The sequence below is a fragment of the Nicotiana tabacum genome, chromosome 7 (assembly GCF_000715075.1).
Source record: "Nicotiana tabacum cultivar K326 chromosome 7, ASM71507v2, whole genome shotgun sequence".
NCBI classification, from domain to species: domain Eukaryota; kingdom Viridiplantae; phylum Streptophyta; class Magnoliopsida; order Solanales; family Solanaceae; genus Nicotiana; species Nicotiana tabacum.
Window position 1 is genome coordinate 50,542,217 of NC_134086.1, and position 22,519 is coordinate 50,564,735.

At 35.3% G+C, this 22,519-nt stretch overlaps 2 protein-coding genes across 7 annotated transcripts; both read right to left on the bottom strand.

The window, feature by feature from the left end:
* Positions 1 to 6,580: 6,580 nt before the first annotated feature.
* Positions 6,581 to 18,884, bottom strand: LOC107814037 (uncharacterized). Of its 6 annotated transcripts, none has more exons than XM_075257212.1 (10): positions 18,347 to 18,884; positions 12,961 to 13,105; positions 12,694 to 12,867; positions 12,516 to 12,594; positions 11,736 to 12,210; positions 11,419 to 11,657; positions 11,136 to 11,339; positions 10,200 to 10,286; positions 9,449 to 9,878; positions 6,581 to 6,792 (listed from the first exon to the last, which is right to left on the bottom strand). In XM_075257212.1, exons 5-7 carry the CDS (start codon positions 11,824 to 11,826, stop codon positions 11,220 to 11,222), a joined length of 450 nt encoding a protein of 149 aa, XP_075113313.1. In that variant the 5' UTR covers positions 11,827 to 12,210; positions 12,516 to 12,594; positions 12,694 to 12,867; positions 12,961 to 13,105; positions 18,347 to 18,884; the 3' UTR covers positions 6,581 to 6,792; positions 9,449 to 9,878; positions 10,200 to 10,286; positions 11,136 to 11,219. The 6 variants fall into 6 exon arrangements, with proteins under 6 accessions (XP_075113313.1, XP_075113312.1, XP_075113310.1 ...); XM_075257211.1 differs by having other exon boundaries at positions 12,516 to 12,598; XM_075257209.1 differs by lacking the exon at positions 12,694 to 12,867 and adding an exon at positions 17,937 to 17,984 and having other exon boundaries at positions 12,516 to 12,598.
* Positions 13,238 to 16,667, bottom strand: LOC142162082 (uncharacterized). The gene is made up of 6 exons (XM_075218388.1): positions 16,274 to 16,667; positions 15,896 to 16,133; positions 15,718 to 15,790; positions 15,424 to 15,600; positions 14,129 to 14,655; positions 13,238 to 14,045 (listed from the first exon to the last, which is right to left on the bottom strand). The coding sequence occupies exons 1-6, from the start codon at positions 16,665 to 16,667 to the stop codon at positions 13,238 to 13,240; spliced, it is 2,217 nt and encodes a 738-aa protein (XP_075074489.1).
* Positions 18,885 to 22,519: the final 3,635 nt, after the last annotated feature.

The window sequence follows — 22,519 nt, forward strand, 5'->3', positions numbered from 1 at the left end:
CCATAAGTTCTAAAACTATCTAAAATGCCCAATAATACCAAACAAACAAACTTGCTAATCATGTATGTGAACCTTCATTGATGTCATTCATTAATTATCATTATCACAAACAGTAGCTCTGGCGCAAAATTATTATTTTAATAATGAACTATATAATACGCTATCCTAAAATCATAACCTGATATTTTAATATCAACTACTAATAACACAATTACTAGCTATTACAATTCGTCAAATTGCAGTAATATTACAAGATCCATCAGTCCCAAAAAAGTGATAGTAACTAGTTGGTGGATTAGTTGAGTCATAATAGATGGCGGACTTTTTTATCAAATACAAAAGTTTGGGGTAATTTTGAAATGGTTAAAAAATCCAACGCTGATATTTTGAGCCAAAAACAAGTGTAGAGCTAATTTTGTGATTCGAAAATTTTATTTTTAAAATCTGTCAAAATATGGATAAAATCTATAAACAAATAGGTTTTGCCAAAAAATTCGGAAAAACTTGGCAAAATTAATAACCAAACAGGGGCTTTATCTTTCACCCTCCTACATATACAAATATCGAATAATACTGCCCAATCTAACTTATTTATTTTTTGTATCTCTTGGAATTTAAACTTTGGAATTTCATAGTTTTCATTTCACTCTCATTGACCTAGTGTCTTGTGATTGGTCTATTGTAAATTGTCAATAATGTTTTCTTTTGCTGTGCGGTTAATGTTTGACCAAAAAAAAGATAATCTTTGGTTAAACTAATTAATTATTTACTAAGAAGGGTTAATCCTAGTTAAAGTTGATAACCTTATATCTTGATTTGAAAGTATGAATAGTATGAGCAGTGAAGAAATGGAATTAATATACTAACAATAAATGTGTCAAATGTAATAACGTGTATGGAGTATCAAGTATTAAATACTCCAATCAATGGCATTGAACGTAAATAAGGAGGAAGATTTACCCAATATTGAATGAGCTGAAAGATTCCTCCCTCTGACAATAATGAATGACAAGAATATAAGAGAATGTTGAGCACTTTCTCGGATCTGGTGAAAATAACAATAGATAATACAAAAAGGTCGAATCTCTCCAGAAAGTTATCCTTTGTATTTATCTAGAGGGCTTACTTTTCAAAAGTGTTCTAATCATCTAGAGTTTTTCATGTCTTTTGTCTTATCTCTCGTACTATTTATATGGGGTATTCTCAAAGAACCCTGAAAAATACAAATAGAGAGAATATCCAATAGAATATTCCCTCTAAAGTTCCCAAAACAAAACTAGCCGTTACTCCTATATATGCTACTCGACCTCGACCCTAACGAACCGCTCAGCGACTCGTTTTGTTGATCACTGGTCGACCTCAGCCGAACTGCCCGTGTTGATGTTAAAATCGCTCATGGCAATCATCTCCTCATGCCAAATTTCTTTGGTCTGATTTAACCCATACAGTTAGTCTCTCCGCTTATCGAGGTCGTCTTTTGGTCGACCTCGATGAACGGACTTCATTAGTCGTAATCGGGAAATTCAGATGGAGGGGGTTGAGGAGAGGGTCTCGCATGGGACGGTGACATGGCGTTTTAAGAACCACAAGTTGTTGTGACGTCAGTTTGGAGTAACATCACAGCCTCACGCGTCATTATTACGCACCTTCCCGATGCGCCGCATCACTTCCGGTGTCCCTATCATTTCGATTCTCGTACGCCTGACGGTAGATTTTCTTGATTTGAGTGTTCGCTCTCTATAAATAAGGGTGGAGTGCCTTTTGAGTGATCTTTTCCATTTTCCAGCTTCTGAACCTGCCCCCCTTTTCTCTTTTCTTCTTCTTCTTGTGTTCTTTCTCTCCTTTCGAGTTTGAGTGATTCTTGATTCTTGTTACTTTCACCTCTTTTAAGTTCTTGTTTTTTCTATGTTTTACAAGCAACCAAAAATGGTTAATGCGCCCCCGATTTTTGGTGAGGCTCCTGAACCCACCCTCTTAGCAGTGAGAATGCCTCCTCACGACGAGGATGTTGTTGTTGATGTTGAGGATGAGAGCTTTTCCACCGTGGAGGAAATCATTCTTCGTAACGATAGAGCCAGGTCGGACTTCTCGAAGGCGACTACAGATGAACCTGAACCTGTGCAGTTCGAAATGGATGCGACCGCCTTGGCCGAACTTAGGGCCAAATACAACATCCTAGCCCATATCGACTTGGTCCCGGCTGGCCGTGACATAATCCATATCCATCGCCCTAGGTACTGTGCCTTTTACGCGTACCCCTTCCAAGTTGGCTATTCTAATATTTAAGATTTTAAAATTTACTAAACTATTGATATTAAATCTTTTCTTATTTGAACGATATAGAAATTCCTAATATTTAGGTTATATGAATTTATTCCTTATATTTTCAAATAATAAAGCTTACTATACAATCTAAACCACACGTGTAAGCACATTTGGACGAGCAAGATATTTTTAAATAAACGACTTGCCTACAATATAAAATAAATAATTTGTAGTAATAAATATATAATATACTTTAATTTTTTATTTACATATTGTAATATATACCCTTATTAAATTATAAATCCAAGTACGATATTTGAAAAATAAAGTATAGATAAGATACTCAAATTTAGATATTCAAATTAGCAATAAAATAATACTGTAATTTATAAGAAATTTAAGATTGTTTAGAATATAACTTCCTACATATATCTTTTAATCTATGCTTATTTAAACAATATAAGAAGTCAAATAATATTATTCGTGGGATTTTAAGATTTTATTCTCATCGATAAGGATTCACGCGCAACGTGCATACTCTAAGATTATTTTGTATATAATTATGTATATTGGATAGAAAAATAAACAGTAAATTCAACCGATTATTCGTGTAAAGATCCCAAAACAAATTGCCCCAATTTAAGCTCAAACTTCGCCAAGTTCAACCCAAATGGCCCATCCAAAAGACCCATCAGCAACTCATGTTGTATTATTTTACCTATATGTATTATATTAGAAATTTATTCACCATCATTGTTAGGTTTTAACTTAATTACAAGTTGATATATAATTTACCAAAATTATATACAAATTAGTATTAATGAGTATCCCTTTATATTAGGAATTAAATAGGGAATATTAGTTATTTCCCCATCCCCTTATACATGTTCTCTCTGTGTGTGTGTCTGTATCTGTTCTTTCCCCAATTTTTCTTCCTTCAATATTTTCTGTTTTTTATTATTTCATGTTGTATTGAGTTTTAATGGAATCCATCAATAAATTTCAATCATTTTACTATAAAGTTTTAACGTAGCAATTTCCTTTCATATTGCGCAATTGGTGTTCGAATTAAAATTGTCAATAAATAAATTTTGAAGGTGTTTGACTCTCCACCATTGGCAGCCATTAAAAAGCTTTAAATTCGAATTCGGAATTTCAAAAAATATTTTTTTGTATGGATTGGGTGTTGTTGCAACAAATAAGAATATTCTTCGGAGTTTACATCTCAATTTTGAGAGTGTTTGGTGAAGGTTAGAGTTGATTTTGGCTAGATTTTAGATTGAAACTCGAAAAAAGAAGAAGATCATATTGTCTTATAGTTGTATTAAACTTGTATTAAACATACAAAATTGTACAATATACATACAAAATTGTATTAAACTTGTATTGAAGTTGTATTAAAATTGTATCTACGTTGTATTCTCTTATAGTTGTATTTTTTTATTTGAATATTATATAAAAGTTGAAAAATAGTTGTATAATGTAATTGTATGAAATTTGTATTTAACTTATAAATACTATCTTTTTACATAAAGTTGTTGATATGTATCAAAATTGTATTAAGAGATGAAGTTTTGATTGAAATTTCACAGAGGACGAAGAACACACCACATACAAAAGATATACAAATCATATACAAAACACATACAAAAGACATATTATATAAAATTTGTATGGAAATTGTATTTAAGTTGTAAGATGTTATAGTTGTATTTAACTGGTAAAAATGATGTATGAAAGTTGTAGATAAGCTATAAATAGTTGTATATTATATAATTAGTTGTATAAAAGTTATTTTAGTTTATATGTTATTGTGGATGTATCAAATTTATATCAAATTTGAATATTCCGGCATTCAACTCGTTTGGTTTAGGTACCTACCTATCGATAGTATCTCTATTGCTTTGGTTTGGCGTTACTTCCTGGTTCAAGCTATTAAAATAATGTTATAAAATTTGGTTCTCAATTAAGTCTTGAACTATTTTATGTCATTGTGATTCGACATCATGGAATTGCTATACTACAGTTAATGCTCTATTGGAAAGAGGAGGAGAGAGGAAAAGGATGTTTGCACAATTATACAGGGTTTGGGTATTGGATCCAGCTTCTCAAATACTTATTGTGAAGAAGGAACAGAAGTTGGACCCCAGTAAATTGCGACACTTGACAGAATATGTCTTCCATCTTGAGCACTAATCAGTTTGTTAGTTCCGAGATTTCTAAATCTATTAGGATCAGTTTTCTCTTCCTTAGTCCAATGGTTGGAGAAATTAGTAGGTGGCCAAATTTATACATCATATCTAAATGTGGGTTTAATGATTTTTGTGTCTCTTGAAAAGTATATTACTACCATGGCATAATGAATTATCCTTAAAGGATGTAGATCATTAATGAATTTGGTCGCCGGAGGGCGTTTGTTGTTAGATAAATATATTTTTAATTTAAAAAAAAAAGAGTAGAGAAAAAAAAAGTGTAAATGAATTCCTTAATTGAAGACACTAATAATAGATTGTATAGGGAGAGAAGCAACAAAGAATAGGGAAAGAGGAGAAGAGAGATAAAGGAAAATGGTATTATTAAATCCCCATAATTTAAGGCACTAATAATTGATTGTATATATATTGTAAGCAAACTTTATTTAGGGCGGCTAATATACAAAATTTTGACAATTTTAGTAAATAAGTTTCAGATATTATATAGGAACGAAAAACTCCCTAGTAGAATTATCCAATTCTCACGAAATACCATAAAAAAAACCTCAATAGAAGGACCATTTGGCCAAAGATTTTGTCAATTTTTTTCCAATTTTTTTGGCAAATACATGTTTGTTCATAAATTTTATCCATACTTTTGGTAAATTCCCAAATCCCAAAGCTAGTTTTGGCCCAAAATTTTACTATTACATTTTTTAAAAATTTTAAAAATTATCCCAAACTTTTGTATTTTATAAAAGAGCCCACCATTTATTATTTTGTAACAATGCTGCTTCATCTTTTCGGTCATCTGATAGCTTATTATGTAGTTTATTATAAAAATAATAATTTTGTATCAAATTTATTTATGTTCAGGACTATAATTTCTGTTAATGATAAGGAATGTCATTGATGAATGTACTGTTAGATATTTATGATAGTTTTTAGAACTTGTGAGCGTAAGTTATATTTCATATATTTTTTTTAAAAAGAGCGAAATATGGTGCCAATTAAATTCAGAGTTGTTCAGCCATGAGCAAAGTTTGTCCATCTATTTTTGTGCAAATGCGTGCTTAGCGTGTTTCAGTGGCCATCCTATTTTGTGCAAAAATTCATTATGCATCAAAATGGAGATACAAAAGAGAAATAATGACAAGATGTTGAGGGGCGATGAAAGTTTTGCAGAGCACATACACAAAAGCATAGAAGCAGCATTCCATGGTTCTGACTCTGATGAAGATGATCTCTCTCATTCTCAAGACCCTGATTTAGGGATATAAACAAACATTGAGGGCTTGGCTGATGAATTGCGTGAGCTGATTTCAAAGGGTGCTGAAGAGTTGAAGGAAAGTAAAGTCCAAGATGACGATGCTGATCTGAAATAGACGAGATTAGAACTGATGATGACGTGAAGAGCCATTCATTCAATTTGGCCTAAATTTTGGTTCTATATCAGCATTGTTATATAACAACCATTCAGTATAAAAGCCAAGTTTCTTTTGAAACCAATTTTCATGCTAGTCATAATATATATTCTCTGTAACAGCATTTCACTATAACAACCAAAAAAATCTGGAAGAAACGAGACCGTTATATCACTACTGAAAAATTGGTCTACAGTAACGGTTGGAAAACCGTTCCAACAGACTGCAAAACCGTTTCCATAGGGATATTGGAACGGTTTAAAGACCGTCACATCAGCCGACGTACTCATACGCAGTGAAAATAGATAAGTCTATCGCAACAGTTTTCCCTTTCTCTGTTGGAACGGTTATTTTTTTCAATTGGAACGGTTCAAAACCGTTACTGTATTGTTTATACAACGGTTTTTAACCGTTACCATATTATTTAAAGCAACACTTATGTAAGCTATTGCTACGGTTATGTTGGATATAGCCACGGTTTCTTTAGGCTATGGTAACGGTTATATTTATATTTGGAACAGTTTATGGGACCTATTGCAACGGTTTACATAGTCTACTGGAACGCCATTTATGTCCTATTGGAACGGTTCTGGTAGGCTATTGTATCAGTTCAGTTAAAACCAAAATATAGCACATGTTATAAATAAATATTTATACATATAATAAATTATAATAATATTAAAATTTAAATACATAATAAAATGAAACTATTAATAATATAAAATTATCCATAAAGCAAATGTTCTACCTCATGAGTGCATAAGTTTAGTACATTTCAAAAGAGTAAATAAGTTTCAAAAATGTTGGTAACAAAAGATTACTAGAACATTCATCTATAACAATACAAAATTCATTTCAAGTAAGGTCTAGTTCTTCATCGTCTTCATCATTCATTTCTTGATCTACTCCACCTACAAAAGAGGATAAATAAAGTTATTACCCTTCAACAAAATCAGGTCTAAGAATACTCAAGCATTTAACTATTTTCGTTCTTCTTTTATTAATCCAACTTATTCATCTCAACAAACTATACGCAACATTATAACAATCTGATATTATTACCAAATACCAAGACTTTCAAACTATTAAGCTATGATGGCAAAGTAAAGAATAATTCATAAGAAGAATCACAAACATAATTACAAAACTAGCATGAAACATCAACTATTTAAACCGTTATTTCAGCTGATCAATGACCATTATATTGCCTCTCAGTAAGTACACCAGAGTGATAAACATTTAGGTGATACATTGCCTCTGGCACCAATTCCTTTAACTCAGGATGTGCAGCAATTAATGAGCAATCTACTCCCTCGAGAGCAGTGAATACTCGTGCTTGTTCCAGAGCCTCACTGTTACCAGCATGTGATACTGGGTAGCAAAGGAGAACCAATCCATTCAATTTTGATTGTTCATTTCCTCTCAACAGTCTCATCACAGGAGGAACACCTCTGAATTCGATAATTGTTTTTGAGTGCTTCATACCCAAGAAATTTTGAGGACAAGTAAACTTCCCAAGTGAGGCAGCAGCTTCTGCTGCCACGTCTAGGTTCCTATTACTAAGTTGCTCAACTAAATGACCAATTACACGTGTTTCTCTCGCTGGAAATGTCCAAGCAAGTGAACCAACTAATCTAACAGTTTTGTAGAGAAACTAAACAAAACATTTTAAAACAATGACATTTCTGAAATTTAGCCCTAAATATCAGTAAGTTGCATATTACCAGTATATTTTTACTGTATAAGTTGCATATTATCAGTAGATAGGTGTTATCTTTAACCACTTTAAGTTCAGAGATGCCTTATTATGTGATCTAAGCATCAGTAAGTGACAAAGACGGATATGTACACTGGCTTTATTAATTCTATTGAAGGTTCAACATTTCAGGATCCTTGAATATGTTCATGTCATTTAGGACAGGTCAGCATGCATTTCAATAATCTTTAGAACAGTCTATATATATATATATATATATATATATATATATATATATATATATATATATGTATGTATGTATAGTTGAGACCCCTACTTCACTCAACACTTATATTAACAGCCGTGTCCAGGCTTCCCAAATCATCAATCCGCTAAACCAACAGAGAGATCAATGCAGGTAGGAAAGTTAGTTTTAATTTTGTTTGGACCTAACGAGCATGATATCTTGTTGTGACAATATAGTCTAACAATTTTTTCAAATTGCAAGATCCAAATATCACTCCAGTTCATGATTAAGTTCATCTATACATAGTGATGTCAATAAACAGGTTACACCAACAAACTTTCCATTTTGGATCCTACCGGCATAGTACATGTTCAACATCATTTCATCAAGCTATTAGGTTACCAAAGTGAACAGTTACTCATATTGACAAAAGAAGTCTTCTCAAATAGTGTCTTAGACATCACATGATCATGAAAGATCCAAAAACATAAATGGTCAAAACTAAATAGATAGATGAATGCAGATCATCATTTAGCAGGACTACTGTGGCACCCTAGGTTAAGATGTACCCATACCAGTGTTTTTGAGAGCGCGAAGCACAAAAAAGCGACAAGGGCTCGCCTCGCTTCAAAAGCGAAGCGCAAAGCGAAGCGCACGCTTTATTAAAGTGAAGCGCAATTCTTAAAAAAACATAATATAAAATTATAAATAATCAAAAAATTCAATTTAAATACTTAAAAGTAGGTACTAGGTACCACCAAATCATCTAAAACCATCCACAAACCATAGGACAAGCAAAATAGAAATAATACATATATATAATTAATTTTATATGCTGAAATATAATAACGCAGAAGCAGAAGCAGAAGCAGAAGTAGAAACAGAAGAAGCAGAAGCAGAAGCAGCAGAAGAAGCAGAAACAGACGCAGAAGAAGAAGCAACAGAAGCAACAGAAGCAGAAGAAGCAGAAGGAGAAGGAGAAGAAGCAGAAGCAACAAAACCAGAAGCAAAAGAAGCAGAATAAGAAGTAGTAGAAAAATAAGAAATGAGAAGAAGAAAGGAGAAGAAGAAATGAAGAAGAAAGGAGAAAGAAATTACCTCGACTGGAGAAGTAGTGGTCGAGCTCGAGCTTGAGAGAGAAGGGGTGAACCCTAGCCTTTTGTTGATGTCTCTGTTTTGACGGGGAGAAGCAGTGGTCTATTGTGACTATTTAGGGGTCTTTTTTTAGTGAAGCGTGCGCTTTTCAAGATCGCATTGCTTCGAGCAGCCAGAAGCGATATAGTGTTGCTTCGCGCTTTAAGCGACGAAGTGATCGCTTTTCTAATGGGTCCCATACCTTCATTAAATTATCATGATGACATACAAACCATTTTTTAACTAGACAGTATCAATATAGACAAAATATGACTACGATCTATGGTTCTTTAGTTAAACAATCAAATTATCGTGATGAGATAGGCACCATTAGGGTAGGCACAACTGATTAGAATTGCTAAAAATATTGGCAAATTACATCAAAAAGATCTTAAACAAAAGAAGCAAAAAGTTCCAACACACAGACGTTGCATCTCTACCTTTTAAATTCAAGTGAAATTGATTGTTATAATATTTGGTACGTACTGACCTTGATTGTTGCTACCAGTAGATGGTCGACTGTTTAGTTGAACAACAACTTGTTGTGCAGAGGAAGCATCTACAGGTGAATGTGTACTGAACCTTAACATGTCAGGATCAAGTTGCAAATCTGGGTTCAGACGCTGAAGTCGTACGATGACATTCATTGTAATATTTTGTTCCATAGCATCCTTTTGTTCGTTCAACTTTTCATGCATTCTTTGTTGCATCCTCTCTTCCATTTCCTCTATTTTTTGCTGCATCCTATCATCAGAAGATCCAAGATTTCCTTTTTGCCCTTTTAACACAGTCTTGGTAACCCCTCATCCATACAATCTCACACGACCTGGATGTTCAGGTCCCATGACTGATGTAAAAGCGTCAGTTGAATGATTGCCATCTTCACTTTCCTGAGTAAATTGTATTCTTTCCATTTCAGCCTACAAACCAAATGCGAGAAAAAAGAGTTTTAAGTAACTAAAGTTGAATCAATAATTAAGAACAAATAAATAAGCATGACAAACTTTAAATTAGAAATTTCGTACAATTTTACTAATTGTATTGTCATATGAGTTTTTGTATACTCGGCCAAGTTTTCTTTTTCTTATAGACACAAACATGTCCTTACTTGATACAGTATCCGAAGTATCAGAGATTTCTTTCTTTTTTTCCTAGTTACATGAAAACAAGTATAAGAATCTTTCCATATAAAACTAGCAAGTTCATAATTTTAAAAAAATAAGAAAGATAAAACATCAAACCTCGCGAATTAGAGCAAAAGGTGTTCTGCCAGCTGTGTGTGGACACTTCAACTTATTTCGATTCTCTGTATTGGTTTCGGATATTTTCTGCAAATAAATGAGTCAACCAAATAGCAACCAACAATTATGCATATTACCCACATCATGACCCAAGACTACACTCATAGTATTAAAGCTTGCTTGATTAAGTACTGTCACTGCTCTAGAAAAAAAGGTTGAAAGTCAGGTAGTTGCAAATTCATCTCTATAACTTCTTTGATTAAAGGACTTGGTAGTAGATGTTGAAGTGAATACATCTGAAGAGCTTAGATATATTCATCCCAATACCATACACTTAGATGAATGTTAAGGGGAGATTAGTTAGCCAATACTGCAGCATCCTCTTAAAATATATGTGCACAGATATGCATTTTGAGATTTAAGGGACATGTGTATCTCATAAACTGGTATCATTTTTCGTGCAAGTGCACAAGAGCGAAGCAACATCAGATTATACTTTATTTCAGCAAGAAGATTAACTTGTGCCTCTACAAGTGAGATACAGACAACACAAGACAAAATTTCCTGTACATGGATTTTACTCACTATGGACTTTATAGGATCTTATTGGAAAACCAAACAGGATTGTGGTTTTACAAGTTTTAAAATAAGTTAATTAACTGAAGTTGAGTTTCCAAGTATGATGATTGCTTGTTCATTTTTCTGTATAATATATAAGCTAGCTGCCTTTAATGCCTCAAATTGAAATGGTTGGACTATAAAATGATACCAGTAAGACAGGGCAACTACTACCAAAGGGTGGCTGACAATGTGACTGACTGAGCTGGGACTTAAAAAGCTATGGCAAGAAGTCAGAACAGTTCCTAAGTGTGACTGACTCACCGAAGACTAGACTGACTCACCAAAGACTAGACAAGAGATTCTGGATGTAATTACCTTATAAGGATCGGAGTTCCAATAGTTAAGAAGATCCTTAAGGTGAGATTCCGAAACATCTACTGGCCTATTCTCCATTCGAAGCTAATCATTCTCATAGGCTGTGAAGTGGGTTGTCTTCAATTGACTCTTATACTTTCTCCAAGCACTACAAACTGATTCAAAAATCCATTTTTTCGCCTCGTCGGGAATGTCATATTTTTTCTACAAATTTAGTGCAATTGGGTTAGTGTAAGAAATAATAAATATCATCCATGTTTATTGGACATTGGAAACTTCATACCTTGATATATTTCCACATATCATCTTTTGTATCTAGTTTCCTCCAATTAACTACATTAAGAGGACAAAAAGTCCCACTCCTTGCCAATGTGCCAAGGAAGCTACCCAACTCTTTTACAACCTCTTTAGCAGAACCAATGGGTTGATTAAACTCATTTAGAGTGATTATTTTACGCTCTTTTCTAATATGAACACTTGGCATTTGAGTACGACCTCTTTTTCTTTTTGGCGAGGAGGGGTCTGCAATAGTACAAAACAAAGATAATCATTAATCACTATATTTAGTTAAGTTTATGATTACAATTTATATATATTTGCCTTGTTCCTCAAATTGTTCAATTGCTTCATGATTGGTAGAATCATCAGATCGTTCATGTACTCCCTGTGATGCAGGAGTGATGCAATCCATATTCGCTTGTTGCACTTGTTCATGTACTCCTTGTATTGCTAAAGAGGTGCAATTCTGTGGCACTTGCTGCACTTGTTCTTGCAATTAAGATCCACCTTCGGATTGTCGTTCTTAATTTGCATTTGACCTTATAGATTTCAAAAATATTTTTGTTGTCAACGACGAAACCTTTTGGTTTCGCAAAGATGAAGGTAATCCACTTTCTGATTGTCGTTCTTCATTTGTATTAGATCGTGTAGCTTGGAAGGTTCTTTTTGTTGTCAATGACGAAACCCTTTGATTTCGCAAAGATGCAAGTGATCCAGCTGGAATGCGGTTGGATATTTTCTTATATTTGCTTGAGCACCCTTCTTGATTCATGACTATTCAAATATTTTTCAGATTCTGAAAAGCAAACACAATATAGGTTAGCAAAGGAAGAGAACTGATTGACCAACATACAGAAGGAGTTGAGATGCTTAGAAGTGATATCAAAGTGCAGATCAACATTTCAATATCACATGAAGAGAGGCACATCATGATAGGCATATGTTATCACTGTATCGCACACACAATCAACAACAAAACTGATAGCTTCAATGATGTGCGCATATGGTGCAAACATGGCCAAACATGTGTGCATCTGGTGCAAAATATCACTAAGATTATCATCAGAAAATAAGACAATGAATAGAATTTCAAGAAATTACCTAAGACCAAGTCTTTTAAAATGCTCCGCTCAAAATACAACCAGCAAAATATCACTCATTTCAGCACTAGCTCCAGCTCCTAGCTAACACCAAAAGAATCCAAGAAACCACATCAATCATAAAGAGGAGATAACTCAAAAAGAGTAAAATTTAACTCAGAGAAAAGTGGAACATTTACAAAAAAAAGTCTATAACGCCAAGAAAAAAAGAAGCTTGTTAGATTGTCCAAAGTCATGCCCATTTATATCTATTCTTGGATTTGAAATATGGATCATCTTTTTAGATTCTTTCCAATATTCTTGTCCTCTTGCCATGGACCAATAGCAATCAGCAACATGTAAGCAATGATGGCCTGTGATAAGGAATAGGATGCAAAATGCACCATGTAAAATATACTCTTGAAGAACCACAGAGTTGCTATAATTTCATGGAGGATAGAAATTACCAACTGTGCTTCACACTTGAAGACTTGGACAGCTGAACCAGAAGAGGACGTGGGAGAAGGGACGGGCCTCAACAACCGAACAAAAGTATCCGAAATCTCTATCAATTAATTCAATATCGACAATAATGTTACCAGATCTCAAATCCTGCAAAATTGAAGCATGTCAGAATAATTTTATAAAGGAAATAAACAAAAATAACCATAAAATATTTATTTAAAAAGGCATTATCACTCATTCAAAAAAGAATATACTTAAAAGATTTCAGAATTTTCTTATTTAATCATCTGTTTCCATCCAGTCCCAATCAGTATCATCAAACTCATCCTCCTCTTCCGATGTTTCCACTATTGTATCATGTGAATTTTGTGCATTAGATGGAGTATAAATGATATCAACGGGTACGTCTTCTCTTGACCATCTAATGTCAACATCAAGTAATCTAGATGAGGAACTAATGTCATTATTAGGTTCCCTCCAAAATGTATCTCCAATATTTGGACAGTTCTCTTTCTCTAGATCATACAAATCAACAGGTACTTTGCTCCTCGCATAATAAACATCTTTCTCAGTTGGATCCTCCACATAAAAAACTTGATAAACTTGTGATGCCAACACAAAAGGGTCATCTCTACTGCATAATCTATTGAAGTACACCCGAGTTAACTCATAATCATCTATTTCATTATGAAACCAATCACATCTAAACAATACAACCCTAAAACAACCCCAATAATCAATCTCAATGATATCCTGAATCGCTCCATAATATATAACCTCACCATCGATGGAATTTTGGTCCCTAGAACTAGCAAAACTATCTGTTATTGCCGATAAAGTCACTCCACTATTTTGAGTCTTGCATCGGAAATCCCGTTCTTTGGTATGAAATCGGTATCCATTAATAAAATATGTTGTATATCTTTTGGATACCATATTAGGTCCTTTGGCTAGCCATCTTAAATAATCTGGCACAACAATATTTTTAACTTTCTCTTTAAACCAATTGCTGAATTCTCGACTGTGATCCGTCGCTCTTACCCATGCATTTGATCTACTATGAATAACAATTAAATTCTTATGTTCCCTGCAATCAAGAACATTTCAATTTTAATCATATAATAAATTTTTTATATAAATATAGATAAATGTTTATATAATTTATCTTACTCGATAAACTTTTCCATTTGTTCATCTCCAGTATTGAACAGAGCATATCGATGTGTTTCAAAGCATAACTGCGAATCCATGAAAAAAGTATCTTTTTTCTTACTTCCAATTGGATGGCCTATATTAGGGAATATAGGTGACAAATTTTTAGAGCACTCATCATCCATAGTTTGGTACCTAATAAATTTTGTCTTAACGCCATCATGTAGATATCTCGAACAAAAAGTCAAGCACTCATCGGCCACAAACCCCTCTGCTATTGATGCTTCTGGACAAGACCGATTACGTACAAATGCCTTGTAATTACATAGGTTCCTCTCAGTGGTATGCATCCAACGGAGATGAGCCGGACCCCCAAGCTTAATTTCATTCACCAAATGAATAGGCAAATGTGGCATTATGTCAAAAAATATTGGATGGAAAATCTTTTCAAGCTCGCATGTTATTTCAACAATTTCCGACTGCATTGTTTCAAGATCTCTTTGCCTTATGACCTTACTACATATAGCTCTAAAAAAATTCCCAACCTAATCAAGGCCAATGAAACATGTTTGGGCAACACTTTTCTAACAGCAACCTGGAGCAAGTAATGCATTATAAAATGAGCGTCATGACTCTTGTACCCTGATATTTTCATCTCTTTCACTTGCACACGTTCTGAAATATTCGAAGCACAACCTTTTGGTAATTTAGCATTTTTTATGACAATACAAAATAAACTTTTCTGTTTTGGTTCCATGTAGAAACAAGATTTAGCCACACTTTCCATCACTATTTATTCTTGGTTGTAGCTCCTTTCGTATCCCCATTTCTTGTAAGTCATAGCGAAATTTTTTATGATCCTTTGATTTTCCATCTATTTCTAATAAAGTACCAAGCAAACTATCACATATGTTTTTCTCGATGTGCATCACATCAAGATTGTGCCTCAATTTGTTATGCACCCAATATGGCAATTCAAAAAAAAATGGATCTCTTTTTCCACGGACCCTTATCACTCCGAGGCCTTTTTTAGTGCTCTTTCCAAAGATATTGTTGAATTCAAGCAGCTCTTCAAAGAATTCTTCACCCTACAAGGGAGCAGGTGCGGGTCTATGTTCCTCCTTACCATCAAAAGACTTCTTATCTCTTCGGAATGGATGATCACGAGGCAAAAATCTTCGATGGCCCAAGTAACACATCTTGTGACTATGTTTGAGATATTGAGAACATGTGTCATAATTGCAAGTGGGGAATGCTAATCTCCCCTTAGTGCTCCATCCTGAAAGCATTGCTAATGCTGGAAAGTCACTAACTGTCCACAATAAGGCAGCACGCATTCGGAAAGATTGGTTGGTTTCAGCATCAAATGTGTCTATCCCAGTTTCCCATAGCTCCTTCAATTCTTCAATTAATGGACGTAGGTACACATCTATATCATTTCCGGGAGATGATGGACCAGGAATGATCATAGACAACATTATATACTCCGGCTTCATGCAAATCCACGGTAATAAATTATAGTTCATTAACATAATAGGCCACGTGCTATGAGAAATGCTCATGGTCCGAAACAGGTTGGAACTATCACTTGAAAGACCCAATCTAACATTCCGACGATCTCTAGAGAAGTTTGGATGCAAATAATCAAAAGCCTTCCAAGCTTCCCCATCAGCAGGATGTCTTATATTCCCATCATTGGGTCACTCATTAGCATGCCATCTCATTGCAGCAGCCGTTTCAGGACACATGAATATTCTCTGAAGCCTAGGCTTTAAAGGAAAGTACCTTAAAACCTTTGTAGGGATTTTAGAGTTTGCTTTAGTCAAAGGACTGGAACTCTTCCATCTTGAAGACCCACAAATAGAGCAATTATCCATATTCGCATTTTCTTTCCAAAATAACATGCAATCATTAGGGCATGCATGTATTTTTTCATAATGAAGACCCAAATCTTTTATCATGTTTCTAGCCTTGTTGAAAGATTCTGGTACCTGAGCAAATGGAAATGCCTCTTTTATCAACTCTAACAAATCAGAGAAAGCCACATTACTCAACCCATGCAATGATTTAAGCAAGTACAATCGAATAGTGAAACTCAGTTTACTAAAATTTTCACACCCCGGATATAACTCTTGTTTTCCTTCCTCCAGCAATTTAAAAAACTTATTTGCATCTTCAGATAGTCTTTCCCCAACTTCTTCTTCATCCTCTGCCTGGCCTCTATGTTTCTAAATGTATCATGAAGTAGTCCGTCAATATCGTCACGCATGGTAGAACCTTCATCATCATTGCTTGGATGAGGTGTATTTCTCGAGGAAAATCCTTCCCCATGGAAACCCCATTTGGTATAACCATCAACAAACCCATGAACAACCAAATGATCCTCCAACACATTTCTATAATACCAATAGCGATTCAGGCACTTTTTGCAAGGGCATAATATTTCATTTTCTTGGGAGGCTCTTTCAAATGCCTTATCAAGAAAATCATTCACTCCACGGATATATTCATCCGTCCATCTCAGGAGATTCATCCAACTTTTATCACCATTATCCATAGATATCTTATACGATAAAAGTAAATCAACAAAACTAATCAAATAAACCAAAATCATACTAATTTGACATTGACCACTGCTTTTAAGGCAAGACCCTCTACACTATAACAAGCACGTGAGCATCTGAAGACAACAAAGTGTTAATGTTTGATGGAACTAAGGACATGACTACATAATTGCATTCATGCTTTCCATTTCCAAAGAGTTGAGCACCTATGCCCGTGAAATTGTTGAACTTTTGTATTTATAGAAGCATAAATCCAATGAAAGACCAAGTCAAACAAAAGACAACATAGTCTCATCACAATCCATCAGAACAATATAATATACATGGTAGGAGAATAATAATTTACTAAAAAAAGAATATGTCACCAAAGTTCAGATTCTTAGCATGAGTTCTGCTAAAATCACGAGTAACAAGTATTCTCTAAGATTCAAACCCTTGAATTTTGGCAATTCTAAAGAACTTTATATGCGTAAAAGCTATATTAGTTCATCACAACTTACTGCAATAGCTCTTGCAATATTGTTAACCACGACATTTCTTTCATGGACAACTATTCTAGGATATTATTTACCTTTGTCATAGTTATATTAAAGGGCTAAAGAGAATAAAAGGATTTTAGATTTAAAACCAGATAAACTTCAAACATGTTAAAGATTTTCCTCTATTAGAGTTTTTCTAGGGTATGGGCAATTAAAGCAGTTAAGAGAGAAATTTCACCAGCATATTAGTGCATTTATGATAGATAAATCACGTGCTTGATTCAAGCTTCATATAAGATGTAATATAAAGCACTCATATACAAAATATTATGACCTTTTGCACAGGCGTGAAATTTTTCGTTAGTTAATTGCTTACCAACAGGCTGCTTGCATGTAGCTCGCCAAGAAACATATATCATAATGGATTTTAAAATATATACTTACATAATTGATAAGCTAAGAAAATGGGCATGGAATAACTATTTTATCTTTATTGTCTTAAGCTTATATGCATGCGTTGATTCATGAAACCATGCTTCAGTTCACAATATTATTTGAAAATGAGAGTTCATAGAACCTAACAAGCAGGAACATATAGTAGATATCCAGTTTAGAGCAAAGTATACAATGAAAAAGAGAGGGATAATAGGAGTTTGGCCTTGTTAAAGCAATAATCTGGAACCTTTCTTTAATAAAGCAACAATCTTGGACTTTCACATGTAAGAGCTTTCTAAGCTAGAAGTAATAAGTATTATGTAAATAGGTGGAGCTATATTAACTCACCAAACATCATCGGCGTCCCTAGTTTGACATATGTTGGGGAACTTCGTACTGCAGGATTTCGCATAAACATTTAAACAAACTAGCACAGAGAACATGGTTTATTCTGTTGCAGTAAGAATAATAATTTATTCTGAAGAACATGGTTTTGGTGGGATATAAACAAAGAGATTTGAATACTTGCTGAAAACTGACTGCTAGACCCGACTTATACAAAATCTCCAAAGCTGCTTCGGTCATCTCCCAAAATGCTTTGGTATTTTGTGTGCCTTAACTAAGTTAGAAAATTAATTCGAGAAACTAGGCTAGAATATACACTGAAGTGAAATCATATACATTGCTCACACCATAAAGCTTAAAGGAAAAAAGAACGATTATAGAATATAATGCCCAAATTACAAAGGAAAAATTACCTGAAGTTGATTTCTCACTGATTGCCTTTTGGGTCGAAACTTTCTCGCGATTTAAAATATTTTCTATACAGTAATCGCTGCCTTTAAATTATTCCTCTGTTCTTCAGATCCTTCGAGTGAAACAAATGGAGTTTGGGACTTTGGGGATTTTTGGAGTTTTGGGTTAGCAATCGAGATTTGGGAATTTTTAGTTAACAAATAGATTTGAGGATTTGGGAATTTAGGACCAAATGCAGATGAGATGAAAGTAAATCACCATCAATGAGATTTGAGGAAGTTTTCTGGTGATTTGCGAATAAACGAAACGCTGGGGATTTGGGACGGTGATTTGCGAATGAGGGATTTGGGATGGTAATTTGAGGAAGGTGAGAATAGGTTTGTTGGTGATTTGAGGAAGGTTAGAATTTAGGTTTGGTAATATTTGCTGCCAAGAATACGAGCTTGATGAGGAAGACGAGAGTATTGGAAGTGTCGAATAAATTTTAATTTAGTTATTATATTTACCAAAATAAAATAAATAAGAAATAAAAGGAAAAGGGGTTATATTGGAGGGTTTAGCAAAATTCAGAGGGGGGGGGAATGTGGAGGGAACAAAATACCCATTCCTATATTACAAAATTTCTAAAACCATTACTACAAATAGTCCTATTGGGACGGTTGACAACACCGTTCCTATAAAGAAGACCTATGGTAACGGTGAACTGTCAACGGGAACGGTTTAGTATCTAAAGTGTGCTGGTTTCATCCAAACTCTATTGTAACTGTTGTAACCGTTACCGTACCTAATCTATTGCAACGGTTTAATAACCGTTGCCAAAACAACTGTTCCTGTAGGCCTATTTTCCAGTAGTGTATAGAGGTTTGACTATATGGAATAGTTTATTGCTTCGGAATGTTGACAAGTTGAAGCATAGTGAGAGCAGCATTGGCTGTTAGCAGACTGTCTGGTGAAAAAAAATAAATGACTTGCAGCTTAGTACTAATAATGGAAGCAGGTTTAAATATTGGCATTCAATTTTAGCACACACCTTAGTGCTAATTTCGCTATTTCCTTAATTCGCTTCTCAAGCAAGCCCTATCAACTATTTTCTTTTCATTAATCATTTTTAACCTGTCTCCCTCCATGTTCCAAATTAAAACTTGCAAGATGCATGCATTGCTTGAAAAAGAACGAATACGAAATGTTCTAGTTAAAACATATTGGAAACCATATGTAATCAAGATACCATCACCCAAGGTTGAGTTTTGGAGTTCAAGTCGAGCAAACTTCTGCGGCATAACAGTAAACACTCTTGTTCCAGAACCACTACCATCAACTTGCCCAATCCTCTAAACTGCAAGAATGCTAGAATCTGAAGAGAAATTATACTTATGTCAGAAAAGATAAACATGAATATAAAATGGGATAGAAAGAAAGGAGAGAACACTAAGTACACGTGGTTGTGTTCTAATTCACAGTTTATTTCAATTTCAACCTTCAGGCGCGAGGTCTGAAGTTCAACTGTTGTAGTTCGAACTTCAGACTAAGTTTGGCTACGACCATTCGAAGGTCTGAATTCAGCTATGATAGTTCAAACTTCATACCTCAAGGCCTGAAGCTTCCATGCTACAAGTGAACATCAGGCCCGCAGTCTGAAATTTGCATTTTCTACAAGTGTGCGTCTGAAGTTTGCACTACTATAAGTGAACTTCAGATCTGAGGTTTGAAGTTTGCACTTTCTTATGTAAAGTACTGAGCTCACTTCCTTCACCAAGTTGAAGCACAACTTCCATGAATTTGGAGAGTCCATTTTGTGCAACCATTTCGCCTAGGACGACTGTGCTGGCTATATAGTTCAACCTCTATTGATCTTTTTTGACATCTCTTTCTTTTTACTTTGTATTTTTCATTTGATGCATTATTGGTTTCTGTTTCATGATTGCTGTGATGGTCCTCATGTAGAAATGTGAATCGTCGACCTATGATTTTGCTCTATACTTTTGCTTAACGGGGGGAGGGGGGTCAGCACAATCCAGAAATGCCAATAATGCTGTGTTATTGGGCAGGCACACAAAAAGAAGCCATCATTAAACAGGATTGTTTGACCGAAAGATGTCACAACCTTTTTGATTAAAACAATTAATAATAATGATGAGGTCAATCTTAGTCAAGCACAATAAAATCTAGATCAAATGATGGAATGAGTAAGCAAGGAGAACGATATAACAAGTCTATTCAAAGTGAATAAATGCTCATAAATGTGAAGATTGGGGAATCTTAGGATCTTCTCTGATGAACAAGACTGCCTTTGCATTCAATCTCAGATGATTCTTTTACAAAGTGTTCTTTTGTCTTTTTTTCTTCGTGTCCCTTTTTCTTCACTCACTCTTCCTATTTATAAGGGACAATCTCCCAAGAAAACCTAAAAAGTACAACATTGAGAATATTCGAAAGGCATATTCTTATTGTCTCCTACTAAGTTTACATTATAGTGGACGTCACACGTCGACTGACCGCCTTTGGTCATTGTCTTTCGCCATGGCGATCATCAGACAATGCATCATAGTAACCTCGTTCCTCGTCCTACTCGGTAATGGTCGTGGTTGTCAAATTTGTACACATACAGTTAGTCCCTCCGCTTGTTGAGGTCGCGGGCCAGTGCGTCCTTGATAAGCGAACGTCGCCCATACCCGCGGAGAAATTTGGTGGTTGGATCATAACGGTTTGATAAATAACGAAAGAGCTGTGCGTTCCACGGCATCCCAAATAGTGTAGCCTATTGGGAAATGATGTCACTCCCACGTGTGTCATTATTACGCATCTTCCCGAGGCAGAGACCGATTGGCTTGTCGCTTTGGTTTTGGTGCTACTAGCAGCCTTTCGCTTCGATTTTGGCGCCAAATAAACCTTATAAATAGATGAAGGTTTGGTTCTTTCAAGAACTTTCGATTATTTCCTTTCAAGTGTATGTGTTATCTTCTTTGGCCATCTCTTCTCATATCTTCAGCTCTACTTTCGTGATTTTTCTCTTCACCTTCTTCCGTTCATCGTTCTTTGTTTTATCGATATACCCTCTGCCATCTAGATGCCTAGAACACATCATTCCCACGAAGAGATTTCTGACGTCACCCCACTTTCCATAGCGCCTCCCCTTGGTGGTGAGGGTGTGGCGGTAGAGGAAGGGTACACCATTCCTACCGTGGAAGAGATACTACCGAGAAACCCCATATCTTGAAATTATTTCCTTAAAGAGCTTGTTCCTTCTCCTACGCTGGTGATTTCTGAGACTGAGCAAGCTCATATAGATGACCTTTGATCTATGTATAACATTCCCTCCCATGTTGAGATGGTTCTGGCTGGGAGGGACATCGTAGATGTCCACAAACCGGGATATTGTGCCTTTTACATATACCCCTTTGTGATCGGCCACTATTTCCCTCTTCTTCCATTAGCGAAGAAATTCTGTCAATTTTATGAGGTCTGCCCGACACAACTTTCTCTGTACACGTACAAAATATTTTTGGTAGTGACGAAGTACGCAGAGTTGGCGGGGTGTGAAGTTTGCCTTCATCACCTTCTACATTTATTTTCCCCTAGATTTCATAGGGGAACTATGATACATTTGAGGCACCGTGGGACCAGGGAGCTGGTGGTCGGAACGAATGATCAGGCAAGCCGCAGATTTTGGCATAAATACTTCTTTGTTAGAATCGAGCATCTGGTGTCAGACCCCGCTGGATTCCCAGAATGATGGAATCATAACCGTAGGTGTTGATACTTGTAGTTTACTTTCGTTCCTTCCAACTTTGTACTTATTTGTAACTTTCCCATGCAGCTACGAAGCGTACACCTCATCCCATCGCCGGTATCTAGGACTGGGTAGGCCACTTATTACCTCACGCAGTGGAGACTCGAGATTGGCCCTCTTTCATGAAGCGCTTTGGGCCGAAGATTCCATCTGGTAAATGTTTTTCTGTTTTGACTTTTGGCCGTTTGCCACCATTTATTGATATGACTCCCTGTAATGACAGGTCGTAGGGCTTCCAGGAAGAAGGCCCCAGTCCCTGCATTTCGCTAGGCCGTTGCATCAACGGGGATGCAATTTATTTTGGCTGAGTTCGTCCGAGGGAGCTGTGCTCAGTCCGTACAGACTAGAGACTCCTCTCGTGACATGATTGTTCGGGATGAGATCT